Source organism: Sinocyclocheilus rhinocerous, unplaced genomic scaffold, assembly GCF_001515625.1.
Source record: "Sinocyclocheilus rhinocerous isolate Xijiao unplaced genomic scaffold, SAMN03320098_v1.1 scaffold1655, whole genome shotgun sequence".
In the NCBI taxonomy this organism is placed as follows: Eukaryota; Metazoa; Chordata; class Actinopteri; order Cypriniformes; family Cyprinidae; genus Sinocyclocheilus; species Sinocyclocheilus rhinocerous.
The window spans coordinates 207,449-233,872 of record NW_015655597.1 but is presented as its reverse complement, the minus strand read 5'-3'; the positions used below and the strand labels follow the sequence as shown (position 1 = coordinate 233,872).

The 26,424-nt window shown below is 36.2% G+C and overlaps 1 protein-coding gene across 2 annotated transcripts in view; it reads right to left on the bottom strand.

The window, feature by feature from the left end:
- Nucleotides 1-2,696: 2,696 nt before the first annotated feature.
- LOC107718718 (microtubule-associated tumor suppressor candidate 2-like) overlaps nt 2,697-26,424 on the bottom strand; it is a 36,900-nt gene continuing 13,172 nt past the window's right edge. The window contains exons 4-14 of one of the 2 annotated variants that reach the window (XM_016525918.1): nt 19,592-19,750; nt 11,467-11,565; nt 9,045-9,319; nt 6,788-6,854; nt 6,480-6,694; nt 6,293-6,398; nt 6,124-6,197; nt 5,956-6,054; nt 5,751-5,870; nt 4,608-4,708; nt 2,697-3,888 (exon numbers count right to left, since the gene is read on the bottom strand). In XM_016525918.1, the coding sequence (XP_016381404.1) occupies nt 3,540-3,888; nt 4,608-4,708; nt 5,751-5,870; nt 5,956-6,054; nt 6,124-6,197; nt 6,293-6,398; nt 6,480-6,694; nt 6,788-6,854; nt 9,045-9,319; nt 11,467-11,565; nt 19,592-19,750 (1,664 nt within the window). In that variant the 3' untranslated portion in view covers nt 2,697-3,539. The remainder of the gene's footprint in view (nt 3,889-4,607; nt 4,709-5,750; nt 5,871-5,955; nt 6,055-6,123; nt 6,198-6,292; nt 6,399-6,479; nt 6,695-6,787; nt 6,855-9,044; nt 9,320-11,466; nt 11,566-19,591; nt 19,751-26,424) is intronic. The other variant, XM_016525919.1, reaches the window with a different exon arrangement.

Here is a 26,424-nt window from a genome sequence, read left to right as displayed (position 1 = left end):
AACTTCATTTTTGATTAGTAATATGCATTGCTAAGAACTTCATTTGGATAACTTTAAAGGCGATTTTCTCAATATGTAGATTTTTTTGCACCCTCAGATTCCAGATTTTCAAATAGTTGTAACTCGACCAAATATTGTCCTATCCTAACAAACCATACATCAATGGAAAGCTTATTTATTCAGATGTATAAATCTCAATTTTGTAAAATTGACACTTAAGGCTGGTTTTGTGGTCCAGGGTCACAAATATACAATATGAAAAAAGTAAAACAAAAATAAAATGTAAAATTTAATTCTAGTAAAATCAATCTATTTAAAAAGAGAATTGCTGAAAAAAACCTAAATAAAACTAATAAATAAAATAAGCAAATATAAAAAAAAGATCTATTTATTTTCTTATATCAAACCAGATATTAGAAGCATATTACCTGTTTTTTAGGTGGCTATAATGTAATAACCTTTTAATTTTTGCTACTTTGCACAATAAATGAAGGCACATTCCTGAAACATTTATGTAATTGTTGTAGTGAATCAAAATTATTTAGAATTTTAGACAAGTTACTAATGTAAAATGATCTGCTGTTTAATAAAAATGGTTTTTATTTTTAAAAAGGCGCTTTTAAAATATTAAACTTTTTTTTTTTTAAATTTTTTTAATGGGGTGGTATTGTGCTTGACAAGAAACATCCAGAAAACTCCTTAGCATCTGTTGCCAGAGTAGCAAAAAATAAACAACGACAAATCATTTGTATCACAGTGACAGAAGCAAATTAAATTAATTCAGAATGTAAAGCTACATAATTTAAAAATGCATTAGAATTAGAATAAAAAATACATTTCACAGTAATTAAAAAAATTAAAAAGTAAACAACAGTGTCTCTAATGAAGAAAAACATCTGCAAATACATACTTGCTGTGTGTGTGTGTGTGTGTGGATTTTTTGTAGATTGCTGGTCTTGTATAGCAGATTACTTCTGTGTATGATACCCTGTACAAACACCAACTGATAATACTTTAGAAAAAAATATTATCAGTGAAGAGTTTACAAAAATTCTCATTCATATCAAAAGTGTCAAAGGTTGCCCATTGAAAGATGTATCAATTGTAAAAACACACAAAAAAAGAAAGAAAAAATCCAATCCAAATTTTAAAAAATTCAAAGAATTGGCATCTTTGTTTTGAAATATCAAAACCCACTTTACAAGAGGAATGTGCTATTATTTTTCTTAAAAATAAATAAATCATGTTATACTGAAAAACTGAGAACTGCCTTTAAGACAGAGCAAAATATTTTCCCTGAACTTTACCATACAACAATTAAAGACAGTTACATTCTTTTCTAGTTCACTCATACAGAGAGATCTCTCTCTAGGTTATGCTACACTCTACAGAGGTAATACAAGAGTTAACCAGCATTACAATAAAGATGAAATCCAAACATACATGTAACTGCCATATTGTACCTCCGTAAAACCTTTACACATCTGTAACATACCTACAACACACCTCTGACAGGTGTGGCATGAGGTGGAGTTAATTAAGAAAGTCCTGTCCTATTAGTTATGGGTAAAATATTGTCCTCAAACATTAAAAAAAAAACTCATTAGAGGTGGAAGCTATCATAGAGTATCTACACTAACATGACAACTATCCTAGGATTCACATTAAGAATGGAAGACTTCCATAACATGCACATCAAGTAGCAAAATGTCTATTAAATTACAAAGTATACTAATAAAAGTTACAACTACAATTTACAACAACATTTCCTGTAGTCGGTACCTATACATTTGCTTGATCTCCCTGTTTTATGTCATGCATGAAGTTAGAGCACTTGTTTTGTCAGATAAGTTAGGAAGAACAGGAAGAACAGACTTGATGCTGAAGACTTTTTTGTCTTGTTAACCAAGCAACCGGTAAAATCTGGCACAATGAATCTGTGCCAGCGAAGGTGTCATGTCATGTCAGCAACTGCTCTGTGTATGAAGAAACACTTGTTTGAAAAAGCTGGTTTTGATATTAGCTGGATTAGTCTTTTGGGGGGTCCAGGAAAACATACTGTAACTGCTCATGCACCAGTGGAAGGCATTGCAGTTTGTTAAGACAATGTGAAGAGGCCTTTATACTGCAAAAAGTCATTTCCTAAATCAGTATTTTGTTTAGATAATTTTATCTAAATTTTAAAATATTTTTTTATTATGGTTGAGCAATTCAAAAGCTAGGGTAGATTTTTTTTTTTGAAAGGAAATAACTGTTTTATTCAACAATGATGAATTAAATTGGTGACAGTAAAGACATCCATAATGTAATAAATTTCTGTTTTAAATAAATGGAAAAGAAAAAAAAAACTCAAATAAAATAAAATAAATAAACAATAGCAAATGATTTTGTGCACCAAATCAGAATATCAGAATGATTTCTAAAGGATCATGTGACACTGAAGCCTGAAGTAATGATGCTGAAATATTCAGCGTTACCATCATAGCAATAAAGTTACATTTTAAAATATATTAAAATAGAAAACAGTTATTTTAAACTGTAAAGATATATCATAATAGTACTGTTTCATTGTTTATTTTTATCAAATAAATGCAGCCTCGGTCTGCATAAAAAACATGGGGAAAAGACAGACAGACAGAAAGACAGAAAGATAGCTATATAGCTAGATAGATAGATAGATAGATAGAAAGAAAATAAATAAATAAATACATATATACATAGCCTCAACACAAGTCATAATATCTTTATCTTAAGAATATTGAAATATGTTTACTGTAAGAAAAAATAATTAAGAAAAAGACATTTTGCAGTATATATGCAGGACCGCCGCTATGGTTTCTGGGCCCCCTGAACAGCATAGAGTCGGGCCCCCCCTCGGTAGAAATGTAATTCGGGCCCCCTCTCCCTCGTCGGGCCCTTGGAATTGTCCTTACCTCCCCCCCCCTCCCCGTAACCGTGCTCCTGTATATATGTATTGACTAATTTGAAACATTCTGAATCAAAACTTGTGAGATTTGTAAAATCAGAAGACATATCACATAAAAAAATAAACCAGACCACAAAAAATGCTGGTGCATTTATCTGTTGGAAGAAGGTAGGGCAGAAACCTAAAGTGCTTTTTGTTGTATAAAGTTCTCTTATGTCATTCAGAAGAAACTACAGACATTAGTGTTGGAGCCCAACAGCATGTTTTAGAGTCAAATCTAAAGACGAGCTACTTCTGTGTACACAAAAATGGTCCTGCCTCAATGCACACCCAGCATTGTTGGCAGCACATCATTAGCATTAGCAGTAGCATCATTAGCACTTTCATTCTGATGCTATGCGTTTACGAAGTCCGATCATCTGAGACAAAAAACTTTTTTGCGTCTCAAAGTCAACAAACGGAAGTGACAGAGGCTGTCTGGCAGTTGGGATTGACAAAATCTTAATAAATAAAACTTGACGGTCTGCACACCAAAACGAAGCACTGCTGTCACAACGGACAGTAACAGAAAACGGGCAATGTGGCTGATGCAACTGAGATTCAGTAAAACAGCTCATCTGGGTAAATTGTTGGCGTTTGAGATCCGTGCAGGGGACGAGCGTGCTGCTGGTGAGCCTCTGAGAGTGGGCGTCCCTGGTGCCGGAGACGCCACCTTGTGAGTGGGCGTACAGGGGCCAGGAGAACAGGAGTGTGTGGGGGTCCCTGGACCTGGAGAGTAAGGATAAGGAGGGATATCAGGGCCGGGGAAGAAGGCTCTGTGGATGGGAGAAGAGGAAGGCGACAGATGGGGACTCGTCTGGAGAAGCCAGAGCAGCTCTTCATTGTTGTGGCTCAGCCGTTTCTTCTCGTTGGTCTCCTTCTCCACATACTCCTGAAGGTTTGCGTTCTCCTCAGACAATTGTCTATAAATATAGGATGAAACAATCAGGATTAGTCAAAAGTCTGGCTATGCAAGACCTTAATTCACTCACCCTCAGGTCATCCAAGATGTAAATGAGTTTGTTTGTTCAAGAGAACAGATTTTGAGAAATTTGATATTACACCACTTGCTCATCAATGGATCCTCTGCAGTGAATGGGTGCCGTCAGAATGCAAAAAACATCACAATAATCCACAAGTAATTCATACGACTCCAATCCATCCAATTAACATATTGTGAAGTGGAAAGCAAATTGTTTGTAAGAAACAAATCCATCATTAACACACCCTGTTGTCCACTCACATCAAAATCCTCCGATATATTTGTTTAGAACTGTTTTTCTTGTAAACAGTGCTTGATCTGTGCATATTTCTCTCCTGATTCAGACCAGATTACTTTTTCACTGGAGAAAGTCATATTATGGGTAGAGGACTCATATTTTAGGATTTTGAATGTTTTAATGATGGTTTTGTTTTTTTACAAATGCTTAGTTTTTCCACTTCACAAGATGTTAACTGATTAACTGGAGTCGTGTGGATCAGTTGTGGATTATTGTGATGTGTTTATCAGCTGTTTGGACTCTCATTCTGACGGCACCCATTCACTGCAGAGGATCCACTGGTGAGCAAGTGATCAATTTTCAGTCAATTTACAGCTAATTTGAATTTTTAAGTGAACTACTACTTTAATTCAAATTCTTACCTTGACACGACAAGATGGCGGTCAATGCGGGCCATCAGGTCTTCATTCTGCTGCTGAAGCACCTGGACCCGCTCCTCCAGATACAGGTTCTTTTGGGCCTGCTCGAAGGATCAAGTGAGCACAAAGCTCGACATTAAATTTTTACACAAACTTCCCCTCCCTGAACAACAGGGGACTGTAATGTGTTTTATGTGAAGAAAAAACAATGAGAATTCATAAAAGCTGAAAGGAAAAAGGAGTAAAAAGCAGCTTTAAAATGAATGCTGGTCCTATTTCCAAATCATAAATAATATAACGTTCAAAAGAGCTGAAAGGAAAAAGTAGAAAAAAAAAAAGTTTTAAAGTGCAAACTGATTCAAAATCCAAATCATAAATAATATACTGTAACATAACAACAAAATGGACTTTCTAAACCAAGTACAGAATATATACAATACATACACCATATACAACACTCTTCAAGGACCCCAAGAGGTTTGTCATGCCTGTTTTAGAAATTCATCTCCTTATTTTTATTATTGTGTATATATATATATATATATATATATATATATCTTCTTTATCTTTATATCTTTTTGGATGTGTTTAGGGGTTTGTAAAGTACTTCTGTTCAACTCTAAAATATGTTTTGTTATTTGAGTTAGAGCTTCAGTAAGGAATGTATTGTGGCATGTCATTTTATAATCAAATAAATATTTTATCAAAGAAATGAATGATTATTTAGCATCCTGCCCTATAAATATTTCATTTTATTTTCGTTTTCATTTAACGTTTTTCTTTTGTCGCAGTTTTTCTTTTACTTGCATAATTTTCTTTCTTCTTTCACATTTTCTTTCTTTCAGCCACAATTTTGATTATTTGTTTTTATATTATTTTGATTTTATTATTTTTATATTTATTTTGATGCTTTCTTCTTTTTGCCAGTAGTGTTTTTATTTATTTGCACTGATTTTTTTTTCTGCAGGTGTTCTTCTTTTACCTACACTATTTTACTGCAGCAGGTTTTGTCTTCAGCACAGGTTTATCTTTTTCGCTGTGACAGAGTGGAGGGAGAACTCTGTCCTCTTCTTTACTTTAAACCGCATACAGAAACTTCTCCTGCACAGTGTGTTTATCCTGCACACCTATTCATTTGGAGCTTACCACTTTCTCTAGATGACAGATCTTCTTCTCCTGGTCATGAATTTGCTGGTTCTTCATCTCCAGAACCTCCTTCAGACTCTTCAGGTCCTCCTCAATATGCTGATACGGGGCCAGTGCATCCTGCAAATACATTTACAATACTTACTTTCAGTGTTTGTGTGCCTATATCCCAGTATCCTTTTATTAATGTCTTAAAGAAACATACCACAATCTGTTCATCAGTGCTCTTCCTCAGGGCCTCTTCAAAACGCTTGGCTTTGTCTTTCAGAGTCCGGTTCTGGAAAGTCAGAGTGTCCACCTGGTCCTAAAGGAAATGTCACTGTTACTAATGAATTCCCTTTGGACGAGTAGCTTGATTTAGTAAACAAATCACCTGAAGTGAGAGCCGCAGTTTCTCAAAGTCCTCTTCTAGACTGGCCTTTTGCTGCTCATGGGCTTTCCTTAAGTCTAAGAGAAATTACATGAGAAGGAAAACAGAATTTGAGTTCTTCTCCACATTTCAGTCAGCTGGTTTTTAGTGGTATTACTAACTGGACCCTCACCCCTCATGGTCCTGGCATGCTCCTCCTGCAGTGTTGCCATAGTGATGTTGTGCATGGTCTTCAGGTCTTCAAGGGCGGCCTCATGGTTGGCAGTCAACTCTTCGATCTAAACACAAAACACAGTTAAATATTCATATTCATGCCATCTTAAATTTATTTCCCACCATCCTCGGCCAGACGTTCTGACCTGTTCCTGGTGCTGTGTGTGCAGCTCCTCCACCTCTGACTGGTGCTCTGCTCTGAGATGGTCTCTGTCTGAAGCATGCCGTAATCTCAGGTTCTTCTCTACGGTAGCGAGTTCAGACTCCTGCTGCACCTGTAACTCTCTTAGCTCCCTCTCAAAACACTCCTCCAGCTCTCTCTTCTCTTTCTGAAGACGCTCCCAGCGAGCTGCGTTAAAGGCTGGGCAATATGAGGAACAGAGCAGATAGATTTAAACAAAACCTGCTTTTGTCTTAGTAGTTTATGGGCACACATAAACCTCTTTGAACTCACCCACTTCATGCTGAATCCGACTGAGTTCCTGGGTCAACTCTCTCTCCTTCTCCTCAGCACTTTCATTCTGAAACACACACACACACACACACACACACAAATAGAAATCTGCTTTTACTCAGATCCACTTGTAACAATTAAATATAATATAACTTAAATAAACGTAATAATTTTTTTCTATCAAGGTGGGGATTTTCCATTGAATTCTATATCTATTTCCTAACAAACTGCACCCCAATTTTTTGCATTGCATTTTTTAAATGTTCATTATTTATGAATTACTTATTTCTGAATCATACATATTTATTATCGATATGTATATATGTATAATATTTATTATAATTACGTTTATTTATCTGCCGTTTATTTCTGGCTTCTGAAATGAAAGTGATTTCAGGATACACCATTTTTGTAGGGACATTTGGTCCCAACAATATCAGGGTAAACAACAAATAAAACATTTAGAAATGATGCACAATTACTTCATGGTTTATGTGGTTTTACTAATTAATAATTCAATAATCACAACTATAAATAGTGTACCAATATACCCTCACACAAAAAACTACTTGCTTTTTCAGTGCATACTTGTTTTTGTAGTATCTAGTGTGGACTACGTAGTACTGCATACTACATTTAGTATTATTTTTATGGCCTAAATAACATCAAAATATAAAAACCCAAACAGTGTTGTGTTTGAAACCGACAAACATTATTAACTAAACACATAGACATGTCTGTAAATGTAAGATAACAAGAAAGAAATGATGATGCAATGCTGCAGAAACATTATCACTCTTGTGTGCATTTAACAGTACAGAAGATGTACAGTATACCACCCTGATTATGAAAAGCACTTAGAAACAACACATGCACTATAGAAACTAATAAAATGCGGCTTGCTTCATGTTGGAGTCGGCAGGCGTGGGAGAGGTTACTGACATACCGCTTCTATCTGTAAACCCTTTTACTGTTAAACAGACGAACAGGAGTGCATGTGGAGGAGAGTAATGCAATTAACAATAATGTAGTATATGTGGGCATTAGGCTGGAACATTGAGAATAATGGGTTTTTAGATTTGGATGTATATTTTAAGCCATTGTGTTTCTGGCTCCTCACTGACCTCTTTAAACTTGTCTTGAGTTAGTATGCAGAGGCATTTCAGAAGCAACCGAGCCTCTTTAAGATGAATCTTAAAGCCAGTCATTCACTAATGGACAGCAGGGGGCACTGCTCTTCTAAAAAATTTCTTTATTTACATCATTTATTCATTTAGCAGATGCTTTAATCCAAAGCGAATTACAAATATGGATGGCAACATATGTGATTCATCCTAAGGAGACAGCGATATGCCTGTGATTCTGTGTGCAAACAGTGACTCAATGGTCTGCTCTTGCACACAGTTACCTCATCCTTACATTCATGACATATTAGATAAAGACTGTTATTTGTGTTTCGTTTTTGTTTTTTGTTGTTGAGTGTCCAGTTTCTAGTGGTTGAGATAGACTGGATGTGTCAGTTTAAGGCGGCAGTATTTCAGTAAACAGTAGTGATCACCTAGTGGTTGAGGCTTTGGCATGGTAACACAAACATTTCATGTAGTGGTGACATGTGAAGGCTGTAAAAATCACTGTGCCCTTGAGCAAATTATTTGATCGCAGGGTTTGTACCAGAAGGGATGTCGCTGTAGTTAGTGTACTGTGAATCATGTTGGATAGAACACACTGTATCAGCTGAAAAACCACAAATTTAGAAAACAGCGTCTTTATTGCATTATTAATTCTCAAAAATAATATAATATAGTATAATATAATAATGTTTTTTCTGACTATGAATAATGAAAATAATAAAATATAAAAAAATATTTATTTAATAGTTTTTATGACTTTATTATGATTCTATATGTAACATAGTAATAATAAAGAAATAGTATGTTTGTCAATATTATAATATAATACAATATAATAGCTTTAAGACTTTAATAATAAAATAGTTGTTTTATTTCAAAGTTGTGATGATTTTTTATAGTTCTAAAATGTGTAAAGTAATAATACTGAAAAGGTATGTGTGTCGATATAATAAATATAATATAATATCATGTTTTTATGACTTTGAATAATAAAATATAATAGTTGTTTATTTCATAGTTTTGATGATTTTTTTTATGATTCTAAAATGTGTAAAGTAATAATAATAATAAAGAATGCACATGTGGCCAAACACATTTTTAGCTGACTGTGATCTTTAATAAAATACCTTGAGAGAGAAGTGCTGAGTGCAGACCACAAAGACCTCCAGACTCATGCTGGTTTTCTTTAGCTCTGTCTGAAGAGCCTGTAGTTGCCTGACCTGTTCTTCACAGCGACCCTGCAAGAGCTGCAACTCTTCATGCCTCTCTACTTTCTCTCGCTCTTTTTCTTTCTTCTGCTCTTCTTCTTTTTTCTTCTCTGGGTCCGGAGAGCTAGTACGAGGCAAAATTTGCATGCTTGAGCCTCGGACCGCCACTGTTGCCTTCTGTTGTCTCTGAAGGACTAAAGAGGGAAAAATGAGAGAAGAAGCACTAAAAAATCAATTTAATTAAACTCATCTCAGAACGGCACTGTGTGAATAAAATGGCCTCCGTAATGCTAAGACACCCCAGGGAGTCCTGTACGCTTAACAACCATGAAATAATTTACATAAAGATTTACCATAATTTCTATACCTAACTGGATTACTTGAATCCTCTATAAGTAAAGCAAAGGGACTATTCAAAGACTAGACTGTTTTCATTGTAATGTAAAATGAGGTATGTGAAAGCTAATGGAACAGTGGCTAAACAAACCATAACAAATCTTATAGTTTAAATAAAATAATGGAAGAAATGTTATGCTATACTTCCAATTCACAATGCATGGATTACAAAGGATGTATTGATTAGTCACACCAAGACAGCTGAAGCCCTCATGGAAGTTACATAAAGACATTATCAATTAATGCTATTTAGATAAATGTATACTTGACAAACTGCTCAAATCTAGCATAAAAGTCAAGCATTTTGTATCAATGAAATGTAAAATCAAGGCGTGATTTATCTTAATGTGCTTCAAGATGAGCAAGCAACCCAAAACACTCATGCTAATGCTAATAGCAGCTAATGTTTTGTTCCAACTGCAGCTGTGTTAGCATTCATTCAATGATGAATTTCATAAACACATTGAGCCAGATGGAATGACAGGATGATTTACAGCTATCATTACTGTAGAAACTAATCTTCAGAAGAAAGACTGAATGTTTCAGAGCTGCTAATTGCTATGACGGAGTCACTGATGTACTCAGTGTTGAGTGTGCAAGCAATTTGCTTGTTAATGGCTAGCAACATTTTTTTTTTCAGTGGCCTTTACTGATGTATTAGGTATTGAATTAACCTCTGTATACATCTTAGCAAGCTATAGCTGTCCTATGTACAGTGGAGACTGCATACTGTATTGGAATGCGGAGATTCACTACCATTTAAAGGTTTGGAGCTTTTTTTAATTCCTTCATTCAGCAAGGACACAAGTGACAGTAAAAACCTTTATAATGTTTTAAATAGATTACCATTTCAAATAAATGCTATTCATCAAAGAATCCTGAAAAAAGGTACAGCATCATGATTTAATTATATTTAATTCATATTCAAATGATTTCTGAAGGATCATGTGAGCTTGAAAATGGAGTAATGATGCTGAAAATTCAGCTTTGCCATCACATGAATAAATTACATTTTTAAATATATCAGAAATATTTTTTTCAATTTATAAAAAATATTTCACAATATTACTGCATTTTGATTAAATAAATGCAGCCTTGTTGAGCATAAGAAACTTTTTTCAAAAACATTAAAAAAATATTTCTGTCCCAAATTTGTAGTAGTGTACAGTATATAGTGAACATCTCCTTAATATCTGACAAAGTCAAAATCAAAGAGCTTTAATCTTAATCAAAACAGTAACCATAAATATGCTCCTGTACTAAACCGACATTCATTTAAATAAATATTTTTTTTACATTATACTGACTCAAGACAATCCAGTCCACCACACACATACACAAACCAACCGCCAGCCTCTTAGAGTGGCTTAAGCTTTAGCCTGAGAATCAGTCTCTATGACAACAAAGAGAAAATCTGCTTTTTCAGGAAGTAAGGTGCATGGGTGAAAATGATGTTAGGAAGTCGATTCCCTGCTCATCAGGAAGACAATGACAGCAAACGGGCAAGATGCACTCGGAAGTCTCCTGGTACTGTGTGTTTACATTTTTCAAGAAACCCAACATTTTCTTTTAATGTCCTTCAGGGGAATTCAAGCTCTATTTAGGGTGTCTGACTCCCTAAAACCCATAATTTGCACCCTAGTACTGTGGCGGTAGATTGGGTGACTGAATACTGAGAATTGCTTCATTTAGTTCAACATGACAGCTGAACTCGACCCTAGTGGCCACACTGATTACATCCTATATGAAGTTCTCTTTCATTGGATCTTTGTGTGTGTGTATGGAGAGAAAAATAAAGAGGGTTACAGTGGAGATATGAGCTTCAGATGAGATTTATCCAACAGTGTGACGTCGTCTAATGGAAGCACTGGGCTCTGTAAAGCAGCAGGGGACAGCAATGAAAGGAAAGCAATATCTTGGGTTGATCTTTGCTCTGGTTGGTTACCTGGAGACTGCGGTTTAGGAGACACTACAGCGAGTCTCTTAGGGGAGGAGAGAGATGAACGGGTGCCGTCAGAACTCTTCTGGAATTCCTTACGGGATGCTATGGATAAAGAAGGACATCGGTACAAGAGTTAATGGCAGTGCTCAGGAGGTTACCTGAATTAAAGATATTCGCTCAGGGAACATATGCACAGGAGTACAAATCCAAGAATGCATTCGCAACAGTAACCACCACCCCCTTTTCCATCTCTTTTTGTATTGCTCTCCTCTTCCATGGAGTCATAATATGGTCTCAGCGGTCCGTGGATCGATTCCGATAAGAGGCAGCCAACCACAAAATAACGCAGCTGCTAGGGTCCATTTGCCACACAGGCTGGACGATATGACTTTCTGAGAGGCTGCAGGCATCCGTGGACCAACACAGTATAAATATATTAAATTAAAATAAATAAATAATTTCCATCTCACAAATGTCAGATCTGTGGTCAGACCAAGACAATATAAAAGAATGGAGAATATTACTAGAAATAACCCTGATGTACATAATAATATAAAATGGACAAATATTACTTTAATAGAACACTGTACATTTAAATGTATTAACTTTACTTGGAAAAAATCTTGTAAAATTATTGCCTCAGAAAAATCAAGTTAAGGTTACTTAGTAAATTCAAATGTTCATAAATTGGTTTCTTAGTAAACTTGAATATAACTAGATTTTTCTGAGGCAATAAGTTTGCAAGATTTTTTTTTCAAGTAACGTTAACATATTAACATATTGACAAAATATAAAGCATATTTATGTATATATGATTTTATTATTGTATATATATATATATATATATATATATATGTGTGTGTGTGTGTGTGTGTGTGTGTAAGGATGCATAATTGATCAAAATTGACAAAGACATTTATAATGTTACAAAAAATTCAAATAAATGCTATTCTTTTGAACTTTTTATTCATCAGTGAATCCTGAAAAAATATCATGGTTTGATCAGTGGCGTTTTATATATATAATTTTATATTAACTTAAAATGTTTTAATTTAATTATGGGTTTTCCCACTTTATGATCACTTAATGTAGTCTGATCTGTTTATTTTTTATTTTCATTTTTTACAGTAATTTGTTGTGTTATGCCATAAAATGTACTTACAGAAGCAACTTTTTTTAACAGACACAATGCAATTATGAATATAGTATATTCTTGTAACAAAATTTTAAATACAATATATTTTTTACAGTCTTCATGATATCACCCAAACACATATGAAGACACAAACGCTGCCTATGGGATTAGAGGAAATGATTGAAGATGCTGCTGGGATTGGAGCTTGTTTCAAATCTCCTATCTCACAACAGAAGGGGGTGCTTATGTTTTTGGGTTTGTTGCTTTTGGCTTACTTTCACCCAACAGAGCGCACACACAAACATCTCATTGCAACCGGGGTCCCATGGCACCTAATTACTGCCAGCTCATTTCAACATGTAGCAGACAGCCATAGACACCCTTCTAGAATCCCAATGGACTCCCGCCCCCCTTGGACCCCACTGCTACCCCACCCCCATGCTGAGACAGCACCTACGGCATCAGAGACACCGGTGCATCATGGGTGGGTGCATGTGAAGATGTTTGACTCAAGTATGGCAGTGTAAATCCAGTGTTTTCTAAATTCTGCTTCCTTAGATCCATATGAGTAATGCGACAACTGGACAGGGTCTCTGAACTGTTTTTAAGCAGCAGGGTCTCATGAATTTTGTCATCGCTCACTACCTAGACAGCATGCTAACAGTAGATCGGTAGTCCATGATGGGCCAGCTGCCCCTGGCAGCCGTTTTGTGCCTCCAGGGTGCTGGAGATTTTGTCAGGATGACAAAGAGGGAAGCAGCAGGCAGAGATATAGACTCTCAGAGCTGTGGTTAAGGATCAGCAAATGTGGCATTGAAAATGGGACAGAACTGATAACAACACTAAAGAGGGCGACAGGTTAAAAAAAAAGAGAAGGATGAGGAGGAAAAAAGACAAACAGGGCATTTTAATAGCCTCATTATCCTTTAGGCAGGAGGAAAATGATTGGTTAAATGGGCACAGGCGAGCTCTGATTGGACAAGGCTCTTCTGTAATGTCACCAACATGCACAATGGTTCATCACATGCTTTAATCGGATGATTGCTTCTTAATGATCAGTCTAATTGAGCTGAGATAAATAAGTGATTGTAAGCAAGTGTATGAAATTCAGCTAGTATGCAATGTAATGAGTATTTACTACAAGTATGCTCTAAACAAGATTCATTCCACCAGGATGCAGCTAGAGTGATCTTTAACCAGTACTACAACAATCATGTGTTTAAACAAGAATGCACTACAAAAGGTTTGCACTACTAGACTAGAAGTATTTTTTTCCAACCAGTATGCATTACACAAATATGTAGCTAGCATACACTATAAGAATGAACTACTGTAGTTTACATTACATATGTCTCTCCAGTAAGTATGCACTATAATAAGTATGCAATTGTGCACTATAAAACATATGGACTTCAGCTAGTATGTGATTCAATAAGAATGCACTATGAGCATGAAATTCAACTAGTATGCACTACAAGATGTATGCTTCAAACAAAAATAATTTCATTAAAAATCAATACAACTAAAGTAATCTTCAAGCAGTACTACAACAATCATGTTTAAACAAGTATGCACTACAAGAGGTATGCACTACCAGAAGTATTCATTTAAACTAGTATGCATCATATGCACTTCAGCTAGTATAAAAATGGTCTTTAAATTGTTTGCAATAACTGGCACCCCGCTAAGTATATACTTAAACTAATATGCACTACAATACGTATGCACTTAAACTAGTATGCACTACAAAAACCATGTGCTTCAAAAAGTGTCCACTTTTGTAAGAATGCAGTACAAGTTTGAAATTTGTCCGGTATGTACATCTATGAGTATGCAGTACAAGACATATGCTCTAAGTGTGCACAGCACACAAAGTAGACAAGCCTCTTTCCCTGTGCTGGTCTTAAGATGAATAAGTCTGGATGGCCTGAGGAAGGGTGTTTCTTCTCAAGGCAAAGTCTACATTTCAGTCTTGACTAAACATAGGCCGGCGACGTCCCCTCAACAGGAATGTGCCATTATTCACACATACAGAGGAGATTAATGACTCTGTAGAGGACATGGACAGGGAGGTAGTGCTGTTTACTTATGCCTGACAAGTACGCTCTCAGCTGTGTGCCGGTGCATCAGTGGAGGTCTGCCTTCAAACTGGAGCTGCTGTCTGAGAATTCCTCAAGACATTTGACAGGTCACTTCTGGCACTACAGAAAGCATGCAACCTCTGTATTTTGGTACGCCAACTGAAATAAATTCAACCTGAATTATGAAGAAACAAGCAAAGAAAACTGTAGTGCACACTTATTGGAGAGCAACTTGTTGTAATGTAAACTTTCTGAGGTCTACACAGTGTTTATTAGCTAAAGTACATAGCTGTGTAATGCACACTAGTTGAAAGGAATACCTCTAATAGTGGATACCCCTTGTAGTGCATACTTGTTTAAACACATGCTTGTTGTAGTACTGGTTGAAGATCACTCTAATTGTAGTGCATTCTGTTGGAATGAATCATGTTTAGAGCATACAGTACTTCTTGTCATGCATACTAATTGAAAAACAAACTAGCAGAATTTCACACCCATTAGTGCATTCTTAATAAAGCACATACTTTTTGTAGTGCATAGTAGAACAAGTGCATACTTATCAGAAAGCAATGTGTCGTTTGAATCTATCTGAAATCATTAATACAGTGTACACTAGCTAAAGTACATATTTGTGTAATGCATGCTTGTTGAAACATACTTCTAGTAGTGCATACCTCTTGTAGCTCATACTTGTTTAAACGTGTTTGTAGTACTAAAGATCACTTTAGTTGTAGTGCATACATCTTGTGGTGCATATTCACTAAAATGCATACTAGCTGAATTTTTATACTCAATATAATGCATACTAGCATACTAAGTATATATGTGTTATAGTGTACACTTACTGAAACAAACTTTATGCAGTGCATACTAGCTGAAGTGCATATTTATCGGAGGGCAACCTGTAATATAAACTATTTGAAGTCCATTCTTATTGTGTACACTTGCTGAAGTACATATTTGCGTAATGCATACTAGCTGAAACAAATACTTGTAGTATAGCAAACCCCTTGAAACACAAGCTTCTTGTAGTACTGGTTGAAGATCAAATTGTATTCTAATGCAATTAGTTTTGCTTAGAGCACACTTCATGTAGTACATACTCATTGAAGTGCATACTGGCTGAAAATATGAAGGTTTGGTCCACTTACCCACAGGGGAGCTTCGAGGAGGGGGCAGCAGGGAGCGGCGTGTGGGTGCAGGAGTGTTGGGGGGTTGAGGGGTGCTGTGACACAGTGCTCTGGATCCATCTCCAGGAGGCGACGTGGCGACACGGTGAAGCGGTGGTTCATTATTTACACTGTTGGGACCTGAAAATTACCCAAAAAAAGAGCCAAACTTCACACCCAGCACATCCACACAAATCAATGTTAGTTTGCTTTGAAAATCTCTGAATGTATCCTTTTATGCTTGTCAGTTCAATTGCATATAATTCATTGTGCATCACACAGTAGTCTAGACACTGAATACTACAAAAAATTCAAATAAATGCTATTCTTTTGAACTTTTTATTCATCAGTGAATCCTGAAAAAATATCATGGTTTGATCAGTGGCGTTTTATATATATAATTTTATATTAACTTAAAATGTTTTAATTTAATTATGGGTTTTCCCACTTTATGATCACTTAATGTAGTCTGATCTGTTTATTTTTTATTTTCATTTTTTACAGTAATTTGTTGTGTTATGCCATAAAATGTACTTACAGAAGCAACTTTTTTTAACAGACACAATGCAATTATGAATATAGTATATTCTTGTAACAAAATTTTAAATACAATATATTTTTTACAGTCTTCATGATATCACCCAAACACATATGAAGACACAAACGCTGCCTATGGGATTAGAGGAAATGATTGAAGATGCTGCTGGGATTGGAGCTTGTTTCAAATCTCCTATCTCACAACAGAAGGGGGTGCTTATGTTTTTGGGTTTGTTGCTTTTGGCTTACTTTCACCCAACAGAGCGCACACACAAACATCTCATTGCAACCGGGGTCCCATGGCACCTAATTACTGCCAGCTCATTTCAACATGTAGCAGACAGCCATAGACACCCTTCTAGAATCCCAATGGACTCCCGCCCCCCTTGGACCCCACTGCTACCCCACCCCCATGCTGAGACAGCACCTACGGCATCAGAGACACCGGTGCATCATGGGTGGGTGCATGTGAAGATGTTTGACTCAAGTATGGCAGTGTAAATCCAGTGTTTTCTAAATTCTGCTTCCTTAGATCCATATGAGTAATGCGACAACTGGACAGGGTCTCTGAACTGTTTTTAAGCAGCAGGGTCTCATGAATTTTGTCATCGCTCACTACCTAGACAGCATGCTAACAGTAGATCGGTAGTCCATGATGGGCCAGCTGCCCCTGGCAGCCGTTTTGTGCCTCCAGGGTGCTGGAGATTTTGTCAGGATGACAAAGAGGGAAGCAGCAGGCAGAGATATAGACTCTCAGAGCTGTGGTTAAGGATCAGCAAATGTGGCATTGAAAATGGGACAGAACTGATAACAACACTAAAGAGGGCGACAGGTTAAAAAAAAAGAGAAGGATGAGGAGGAAAAAAGACAAACAGGGCATTTTAATAGCCTCATTATCCTTTAGGCAGGAGGAAAATGATTGGTTAAATGGGCACAGGCGAGCTCTGATTGGACAAGGCTCTTCTGTAATGTCACCAACATGCACAATGGTTCATCACATGCTTTAATCGGATGATTGCTTCTTAATGATCAGTCTAATTGAGCTGAGATAAATAAGTGATTGTAAGCAAGTGTATGAAATTCAGCTAGTATGCAATGTAATGAGTATTTACTACAAGTATGCTCTAAACAAGATTCATTCCACCAGGATGCAGCTAGAGTGATCTTTAACCAGTACTACAACAATCATGTGTTTAAACAAGAATGCACTACAAAAGGTTTGCACTACTAGACTAGAAGTATTTTTTTCCAACCAGTATGCATTACACAAATATGTAGCTAGCATACACTATAAGAATGAACTACTGTAGTTTACATTACATATGTCTCTCCAGTAAGTATGCACTATAATAAGTATGCAATTGTGCACTATAAAACATATGGACTTCAGCTAGTATGTGATTCAATAAGAATGCACTATGAGCATGAAATTCAACTAGTATGCACTACAAGATGTATGCTTCAAACAAAAATAATTTCATTAAAAATCAATACAACTAAAGTAATCTTCAAGCAGTACTACAACAATCATGTTTAAACAAGTATGCACTACAAGAGGTATGCACTACCAGAAGTATTCATTTAAACTAGTATGCATCATATGCACTTCAGCTAGTATAAAAATGGTCTTTAAATTGTTTGCAATAACTGGCACCCCGCTAAGTATATACTTAAACTAATATGCACTACAATACGTATGCACTTAAACTAGTATGCACTACAAAAACCATGTGCTTCAAAAAGTGTCCACTTTTGTAAGAATGCAGTACAAGTTTGAAATTTGTCCGGTATGTACATCTATGAGTATGCAGTACAAGACATATGCTCTAAGTGTGCACAGCACACAAAGTAGACAAGCCTCTTTCCCTGTGCTGGTCTTAAGATGAATAAGTCTGGATGGCCTGAGGAAGGGTGTTTCTTCTCAAGGCAAAGTCTACATTTCAGTCTTGACTAAACATAGGCCGGCGACGTCCCCTCAACAGGAATGTGCCATTATTCACACATACAGAGGAGATTAATGACTCTGTAGAGGACATGGACAGGGAGGTAGTGCTGTTTACTTATGCCTGACAAGTACACTCTCAGCTGTGTGCCGGTGCATCAGTGGAGGTCTGCCTTCAAACTGGAGCTGCTGTCTGAGAATTCCTCAAGACATTTGACAGGTCACTTCTGGCACTACAGAAAGCATGCAACCTCTGTATTTTGGTACGCCAACTGAAATAAATTCAACCTGAATTATGAAGAAACAAGCAAAGAAAACTGTAGTGCACACTTATTGGAGAGCAACTTGTTGTAATGTAAACTTTCTGAGGTCTACACAGTGTTTATTAGCTAAAGTACATAGCTGTGTAATGCACACTAGTTGAAAGGAATACCTCTAATAGTGGATACCCCTTGTAGTGCATACTTGTTTAAACACATGCTTGTTGTAGTACTGGTTGAAGATCACTCTAATTGTAGTGCATTCTGTTGGAATGAATCATGTTTAGAGCATACAGTACTTCTTGTCATGCATACTAATTGAAAAACAAACTAGCAGAATTTCACACCCATTAGTGCATTCTTAATAAAGCACATACTTTTTGTAGTGCATAGTAGAACAAGTGCATACTTATCAGAAAGCAATGTGTCGTTTGAATCTATCTGAAATCATTAATACAGTGTACACTAGCTAAAGTACATATTTGTGTAATGCATGCTTGTTGAAACATACTTCTAGTAGTGCATACCTCTTGTAGCTCATACTTGTTTAAACGTGTTTGTAGTACTAAAGATCACTTTAGTTGTAGTGCATACATCTTGTGGTGCATATTCACTAAAATGCATACTAGCTGAATTTTTATACTCAATATAATGCATACTAGCATACTAAGTATATATGTGTTATAGTGTACACTTACTGAAACAAACTTTATGCAGTGCATACTAGCTGAAGTGCATATTTATCGGAGGGCAACCTGTAATATAAACTATTTGAAGTCCATTCTTATTGTGTACACTTGCTGAAGTACATATTTGCGTAATGCATACTAGCTGAAACAAATACTTGTAGTATAGCAAACCCCTTGAAACACAAGCTTCTTGTAGTACTGGTTGAAGATCAAATTGTATTCTAATGCAATTAGTTTTGCTTAGAGCACACTTCATGTAGTACATACTCATTGAAGTGCATACTGGCTGAAAATATGAAGGTTTGGTCCACTTACCCACAGGGGAGCTTCGAGGAGGGGGCAGCAGGGAGCGGCGTGTGGGTGCAGGAGTGTTGGGGGGTTGAGGGGTGCTGTGACACAGTGCTCTGGATCCATCTCCAGGAGGCGACGTGGCGACACGGTGAAGCGGTGGTTCATTATTTACACTGTTGGGACCTGAAAATTACCCAAAAAAAGAGCCAAACTTCACACCCAGCACATCCACACAAATCAATGTTAGTTTGCTTTGAAAATCTCTGAATGTATCCTTTTATGCTTGTCAGTTCAATTGCATATAATTCATTGTGCATCACACAGTAGTCTAGACACTGAATACTGCGGGCCATTGTCTAGTTCCCTGATTTACTGTGAATGCTTAATCAGACTGTGCTCATCTCACTTGGTTTCTATCTGAGCACATTATTCATCATCTTTGGTGGATGAGAATTCATCTTACTGCTCATTAACCCCACAACTGAACCCAGACCAGCCGTTCATCCCACTCTATGCTTGATCAATAACCGCAGCCCGGCTCAATAAGACCAAACACTGCAATAAAACGAGAGTGCTTGCCACGTAAAAGAAAAAACTCAAGACATATCATCTATTCAATGAGCCATAACCGATTTCACAAATCACACAGGTACTTTTATATAACTGGTCCTTTGAAAGACACTTTCCTCTCTACTTTAGCTTACTTTCAGACTGTAAGGCGACACCATTCTCGGGAGCCTGTATAGAACGCTGCTCTGCCGCTGTTATCGCTCTGATTTATGAAGTGCTGAGAGAGGATTCCACGAACAGAAAAGAGCAGACAGATGCAGAAATGCTGACAGTACACTGTCATAAGTGCTTTTAAATACCATATTTTATAACTTCCATGTAATCTGAGGAGACATTTAGAGAGAGCAGCCGACAACTGCCATTAATTCAAAGAGATTTTGTTAGCATGAAATATATAGCCTTTCCAAGGGCATTAAACAACAGAATCACTTATTCTCATTTATGGTAAGACTATACTGCAGTAAATGCAGTTTGAGAGTGATCTGATAAGGGTAAAGATCTGGGACGAAGTTTTGGCTGCAGAGACGGAGCTTCGGAAACAGTAGGAAGTGCCACACAGCCCTCCAACTCTCGCAGCAGGAGATGTTAAGGTGCAGAGCAGCCGAGAGATGCGTTTGATTGGCTGCTGGGAAATAAACCTCGCTGCTCATTGGTGGATTCTCTCTCAAATCTCTGTGAGAACCAGTTAACTGCCTGCATTGTGTGGAACTGGGTTAGTAGCACAGAGACTCAATCCTTAAGATTTTTTCCAGTTTCATCAGCGCTCCGGATTTACATAATCACCCAAATGATGGGAGCATTATACTTGTGTGGGATGGATCACATTGAGCACCTAAAATATCTGCAGTTAAAAGTCTGGAAAGCGTCACATTTTGTATGCATCACTTTTCAGGAACAAGGTACAAACTTTGGTTTTAAATTTAGTAATAAAAATTAATTAATTAATTAAAATAAATACAAAAAATTATTTAAAAACTTTAAAATATATTTATTTAATTTATCATATATTTTCCTTTTCCACAAATGGACAGAAAAGTTTGCAACTCTATTACAAAATTTGGAAAAATTGTGATTTTGTTGTTTTCCAGAACATTAAATAAATATCACATTTAAATAAAATAACATTGCTCACATAAATAAAAAAATAAAAAAAAATAAAAAATAAATAAATAACAGATTGCAAGATGTAGCCTAAATTAATAGTTTATATGTCCTATAAATTACATTTCTATAAAATAAAATAAATAAAATTCTCTCAATAACTTTGGTAACACAATTTCTGAGTTTGATGAATGCAATCAACAGTCAACAGTAACAGTAAAAAAAGTTTGTTTGAATACAGAAATATATTTTCTGAATGTTTAAAATTTTATCTGTGACAAAAATAACTGGCAGTGCATTGTAGAGACACAGCATTACAGGATTTACATTCTGATTTATGACGCTAAGGGATTTAGCTTCTGTCTCTCTCTCTAGTTCATTGAACATTTCCATTCACATATGCAAAAGACTTTTTGTATACTGAACCCAACTATTATCTGCAGGTGTGTTTATATCATTATGATTTTCCAGTGTTGACTAATATGTTTTTAATTAAGGGAAATCTCGAATGAATTTGATTTAAATGTTTGTTTAGTTTAGCAAAAATAATTGGCCAGTAAACACTGTATGGTCTAAGATCACATTAGTCTTTCTTAAAAAAAGAAAAATAATCTTCATAAAATAAAATGCCACACATACACACACATGCAGATTTAAGGTTCTGGAAATACAGTGAAGCAATTCACACATGCTGAATTTAAAATGCTGACATTTTGATCATAATGAAGACAAATTCTCAGCCAACATGAGTAATAAAAATATACAATTCAGTTTGAGCGGAATCATTTATCATACAATGCACCAGAAGGGAATGCAAAAATATTAGAAGACTAATTTAATGCAGTGCTGATGTGGATAAAATTCAGCTTGTGAAGCAGGCAGAACCAAACAATCAGCACTTCTTCTCTGGTCTCATGGCCAGTTGAGACATATATAATGCGACAGAACAAAAAAAGAAAGCAAAGTATTTTAGAAGAGATAGAGGAAAACATTATGTCGGTAAGGAGGAGAAGATAGGAATGTGCCCCACGTTGGGCGTCACTATTAGAGAAATAAATGATGGGCTAGGGAAGAGATAAAAGAAGGGCTAGTTGGTTAGATCACCGCTGACAAGACCACTAGAGAGAAAAGGAGAGAGAGAGACAGAAATAGAAGTGAAAATAGAAAGGAAAGGGATGCAAACAGATTGAAAATATCTGGGAAAAAGGAGCTCACCTTAAGGATAAGGAATGGCATGGCTTATAAAAGGACAGAGGAAATGTGATGGGAGCAGATGCTATTCCAGAACAGAAGGTTATTTCCCATCTAGTAACATTTAGACGGCACAGAGAGAGAATCACAATGAAAAATCATGCCTGGTGAACACAGCAGTGACCCATTAAGAGATGGCGCTTGCAATGCATTATTAAGCACAGAGCATCAGAGGAGCTCCTGAGGATGTCAATAAGTAAACATTATGCAAATCCAGCCCCTCCACTCACAGCCACATGTCAGGATGGGTGCCATTTCAGTACTAATACCATAAGGACCTGAGAAATACTGACTCACTGCTCAGCACTGCTTGCAGGAAGTGGACAGATGGGTCAAAATAAACAACAAAAGTAATATTTTAGCTAGTGTGCACTAAAACGTTCAGACATTATGCGATGTGCACTAGGTAGTGTACTACACCTACAGCAGAGTACTAGCACAAAAAGTAGTGTGCAATAGGACATTAGGTAGTGTGCACTGTACAAAGTATTGTGCACAAAAACTTGCATATTAAGTTGTGTGCTTTACATAGCACAGCACTAGTACAAAAGTAGTGTGCAGCAGGACATTAGGTAGTGTGCACTAGGTAGTATAATAGAGTACGAAATCACAAAGTGGCGTGCAGTAAACAATATCATGCTAACTGTGCACTAGATAGTGTGGTACAAAACAAGTACATTAAAATACTAGTTTTGTAGTAAAGTACTAAAGTAAGTACTGTGTACGAAAACTAGCATATTATGCACCTACAGTATGCTCTACATAGTACAGTATTAATATACAAAATGTAGTGTGCACTAGGTAGTGTAGTGTTCACAAAGTTGTTTGCATTAAAAAAGTACCATTATGTAGTGTGTGCACTAGATAGTGTACTACACGTACTAGTACACTGGGTAGTGTGCACAATTACATACTGTGCTGTACTGTAGTACGGTGTGATTGCACAACAGTATTGTTCACTACAAAACACAAGCATATTAGGTAGTGTGCTCTACGTAATACAGCATTAATACACAAAATGTAGTGTGCACTAGGTAGCATAGTGTTCACAAGGCAATACAAGATAATGTTATGTGCACTAAGTAGTGTAGTATGGTGTGAGTGCACAAAGTATTGTGCACTAAAACACAGGCATATTAGGTAGTGTGCTCTATGTAGTAGAGTACTAGTTCAAAAGTAGCATGCAGTAGGATTTCAGGTAGTGTGTACTAGGTAGTGCAGTACTAAATCACAAAGTGGTGTGTACTAATATGCTAATATGCCACATTAAGTAGTGTGCACTAGAAAGTGTAGTACAAAACTATCACACATGGTAGTGTGCACTTAAGCATTAGGGCACAATGTAATGTGCACTAGGCAGTGTGTTCTATATAGTACAGTACTAGTAAGAAAAAGTAGTGTGTAATTCAACATTAGGTAGTGTGTATGATGTAGCATAGTACAAAATCACAAAGTGTCGATAAAATAATATCATAGGAAGCGTGATCTAGATGTTGAGTAGTACAAAACTAGTACACTGGGTAGTTGGCACAAAAATACAGGGACAAGAGCATTCAACCTTTTTCAGGCCAAAAAAGTAGATCAAACCATAACTGGTCGACGCTCTGTATTTCAATCATAGATCCAACAAAGGTTGCAAAGACTATCTGATTAGGTAGTGTGCACTACTAATAGTGTGCACTATTGTTTGTGGGTTTTCTTTCTTTATTTAAGCACTGACATACTCTGAGAAGATACTTTTTACATATCAAGTTGACCACGATAGAGACTATTGAAGGTTCATGTTTTTTAACTAAGAAATAAAGACTGGAATAGCAGAAGATACAGCACTAAACAGGCCTGGCAGCGCTCTGAGAAACACACTCTCTCTTGCTCTCTCTCTGGGAGACTTAAGAGGGTTAACAGAAACGGAAGCTTGCTGAAACAGAGAACTGGAGATGGCTTGGGATTTTGAGGAAGAAAAGCCTGGTCTGACTCTTCATCCACAGAAAAAAATCCCATAAAAGCTTTCAGGGAAATAGACAGAATGGGATTAAGACGTGAGGTAATCAGAACAACATTATCAGGCTCCTATGATGCTAGCAAAGAGGAGCGAGCAGGTAAGTGCTAATGTGGGCAGGCATACTGCCATTCAAAATCATCACCGTGTCATATTAATATTTAAGAGTAATACTTAGCAGCTATTTCTAGGCCACATACATCAGAATCTGACCTATCTGAGCTTTACATGGCACAGCTGCATAATGTGAAGGCAAGAGGATACAGACAGCCCGTATGGGTAAAAACAGAGAAAAAGTTAATTAGCATCTCTCCGCTCAGCGGTTTGGGGAGTGTGTGAGTCAGCAGTACCCAGAGCACAGACTGCCCAACGTGAAATCGTTAAGTCAGAGAGATGCGGGATTTAGAAGCACACTCACTATACATACCGATGAGACAAAGACGCAACAAACCTGTAGTGAAACAGTGTATACTTCAGTGTGTGAGAATGTTCCTGTGTGTGTAAGTGTGCATGTTTGCTGTGGTATGTTTGTGTGAGGAAACATCTGTTCTCAGCAGTGTGCATGAGTCAGAGATGGGCTGGAGCGATGGCATCTGTGCTCTCACACCTCCCCCCTCTTCAGCTCTCCTCACTTCCTACCCTCACTCCCTTTCCTCACTTCCAACTCTTTTTCTGTTCTTCCATGTGTTTTCCTTTCAGACTACACTGTGTAGTGCACACAAGTTAGTGTGTACTACAAAGTGGCACAATAGGTAGGGAACTGGAATTGTGTTTTAATTGCAAACTGTGTAGTATTAAATTATGAGACATGCATTATGCTTGTCCAAAATAATATGCGAGACTAAATAACACAATGTACAATACATTAAAATTCTATGCAAATGGTGCTTGGATAATTTACTTTTATATATTTTTTTTCTAAAGTTTGTTCTAATCTCTAATATTGACTCACTACCAGTGTTGCTTTCTATAATCCAAATAAAGCTAAAATAAAATAAAATAAAATAAAATATAAATATTAGATAAAAAACTTGGAAATGTTGCCTTTGCAACTAACTGAAACAAATGAGTTTAAGGTCAAGTATTAAACTTACTGAAAATAAAATCAAAAATTAATTATTTAAAGCTATATAGACATATTTAATAAAAAAAACTAATAAAAATAACAAAACAGAAAAAATTACTAAAACTTGAAAATATACAAATAAAATCTAACTTAAAATATGAATAAATACTGTAAATAATACTAAAATAACTGTAATATTATTTTATCTTTGAGATAATATTATAGTTCTTATTAACATTTTGAATTACTTTTTATTTTTTTATTTTTTAATTAAATTTTAGTTATTTAATTTTAGTTTTAGTTTTTAATGTTACCTTGGCAACTAGCTGAAATAAAATAAGTTTAAGCTTTTTCTTTTTAAATTTTATTTAACATTTATTTGAAGTAACAAAATGTTTTTATAGTTCTAGTTTTACTGTAATAATTGTAATAACTCTGGATAGTAGGAGTATGCAAATTGAGATGGAGCCAATATTATGTAGTGTGCAAATGGTAACATGCACTACAAAATTAGCATAGGTACATGTAGCGCTCTACAGAATTATTAAAATTCATACTCTACCTCAAAACTGGAATACCAGGTAGTGTCCTATCAATTAATATACACAATATATTGTAGTGTGTATTACAAAACTATTGTACTAGGTAGTAGTTCACCTGGTAGAGAAGTTCAGCTGTGGGTGACTAGGTAGTGTGTATTACAAACCAATCCAAGCACACTACTGTACAGTAGGTAACACTAGACATTCCACTATAACTGGGTCGGGCTTCACTTCAATACTGATAAATGGTTCAGGTCATACTTAGAAGGGAGAGGTTATTATGTGAGTATAGGAGAGCATAAGTCTAAGTGGACGTCCATGACATGCG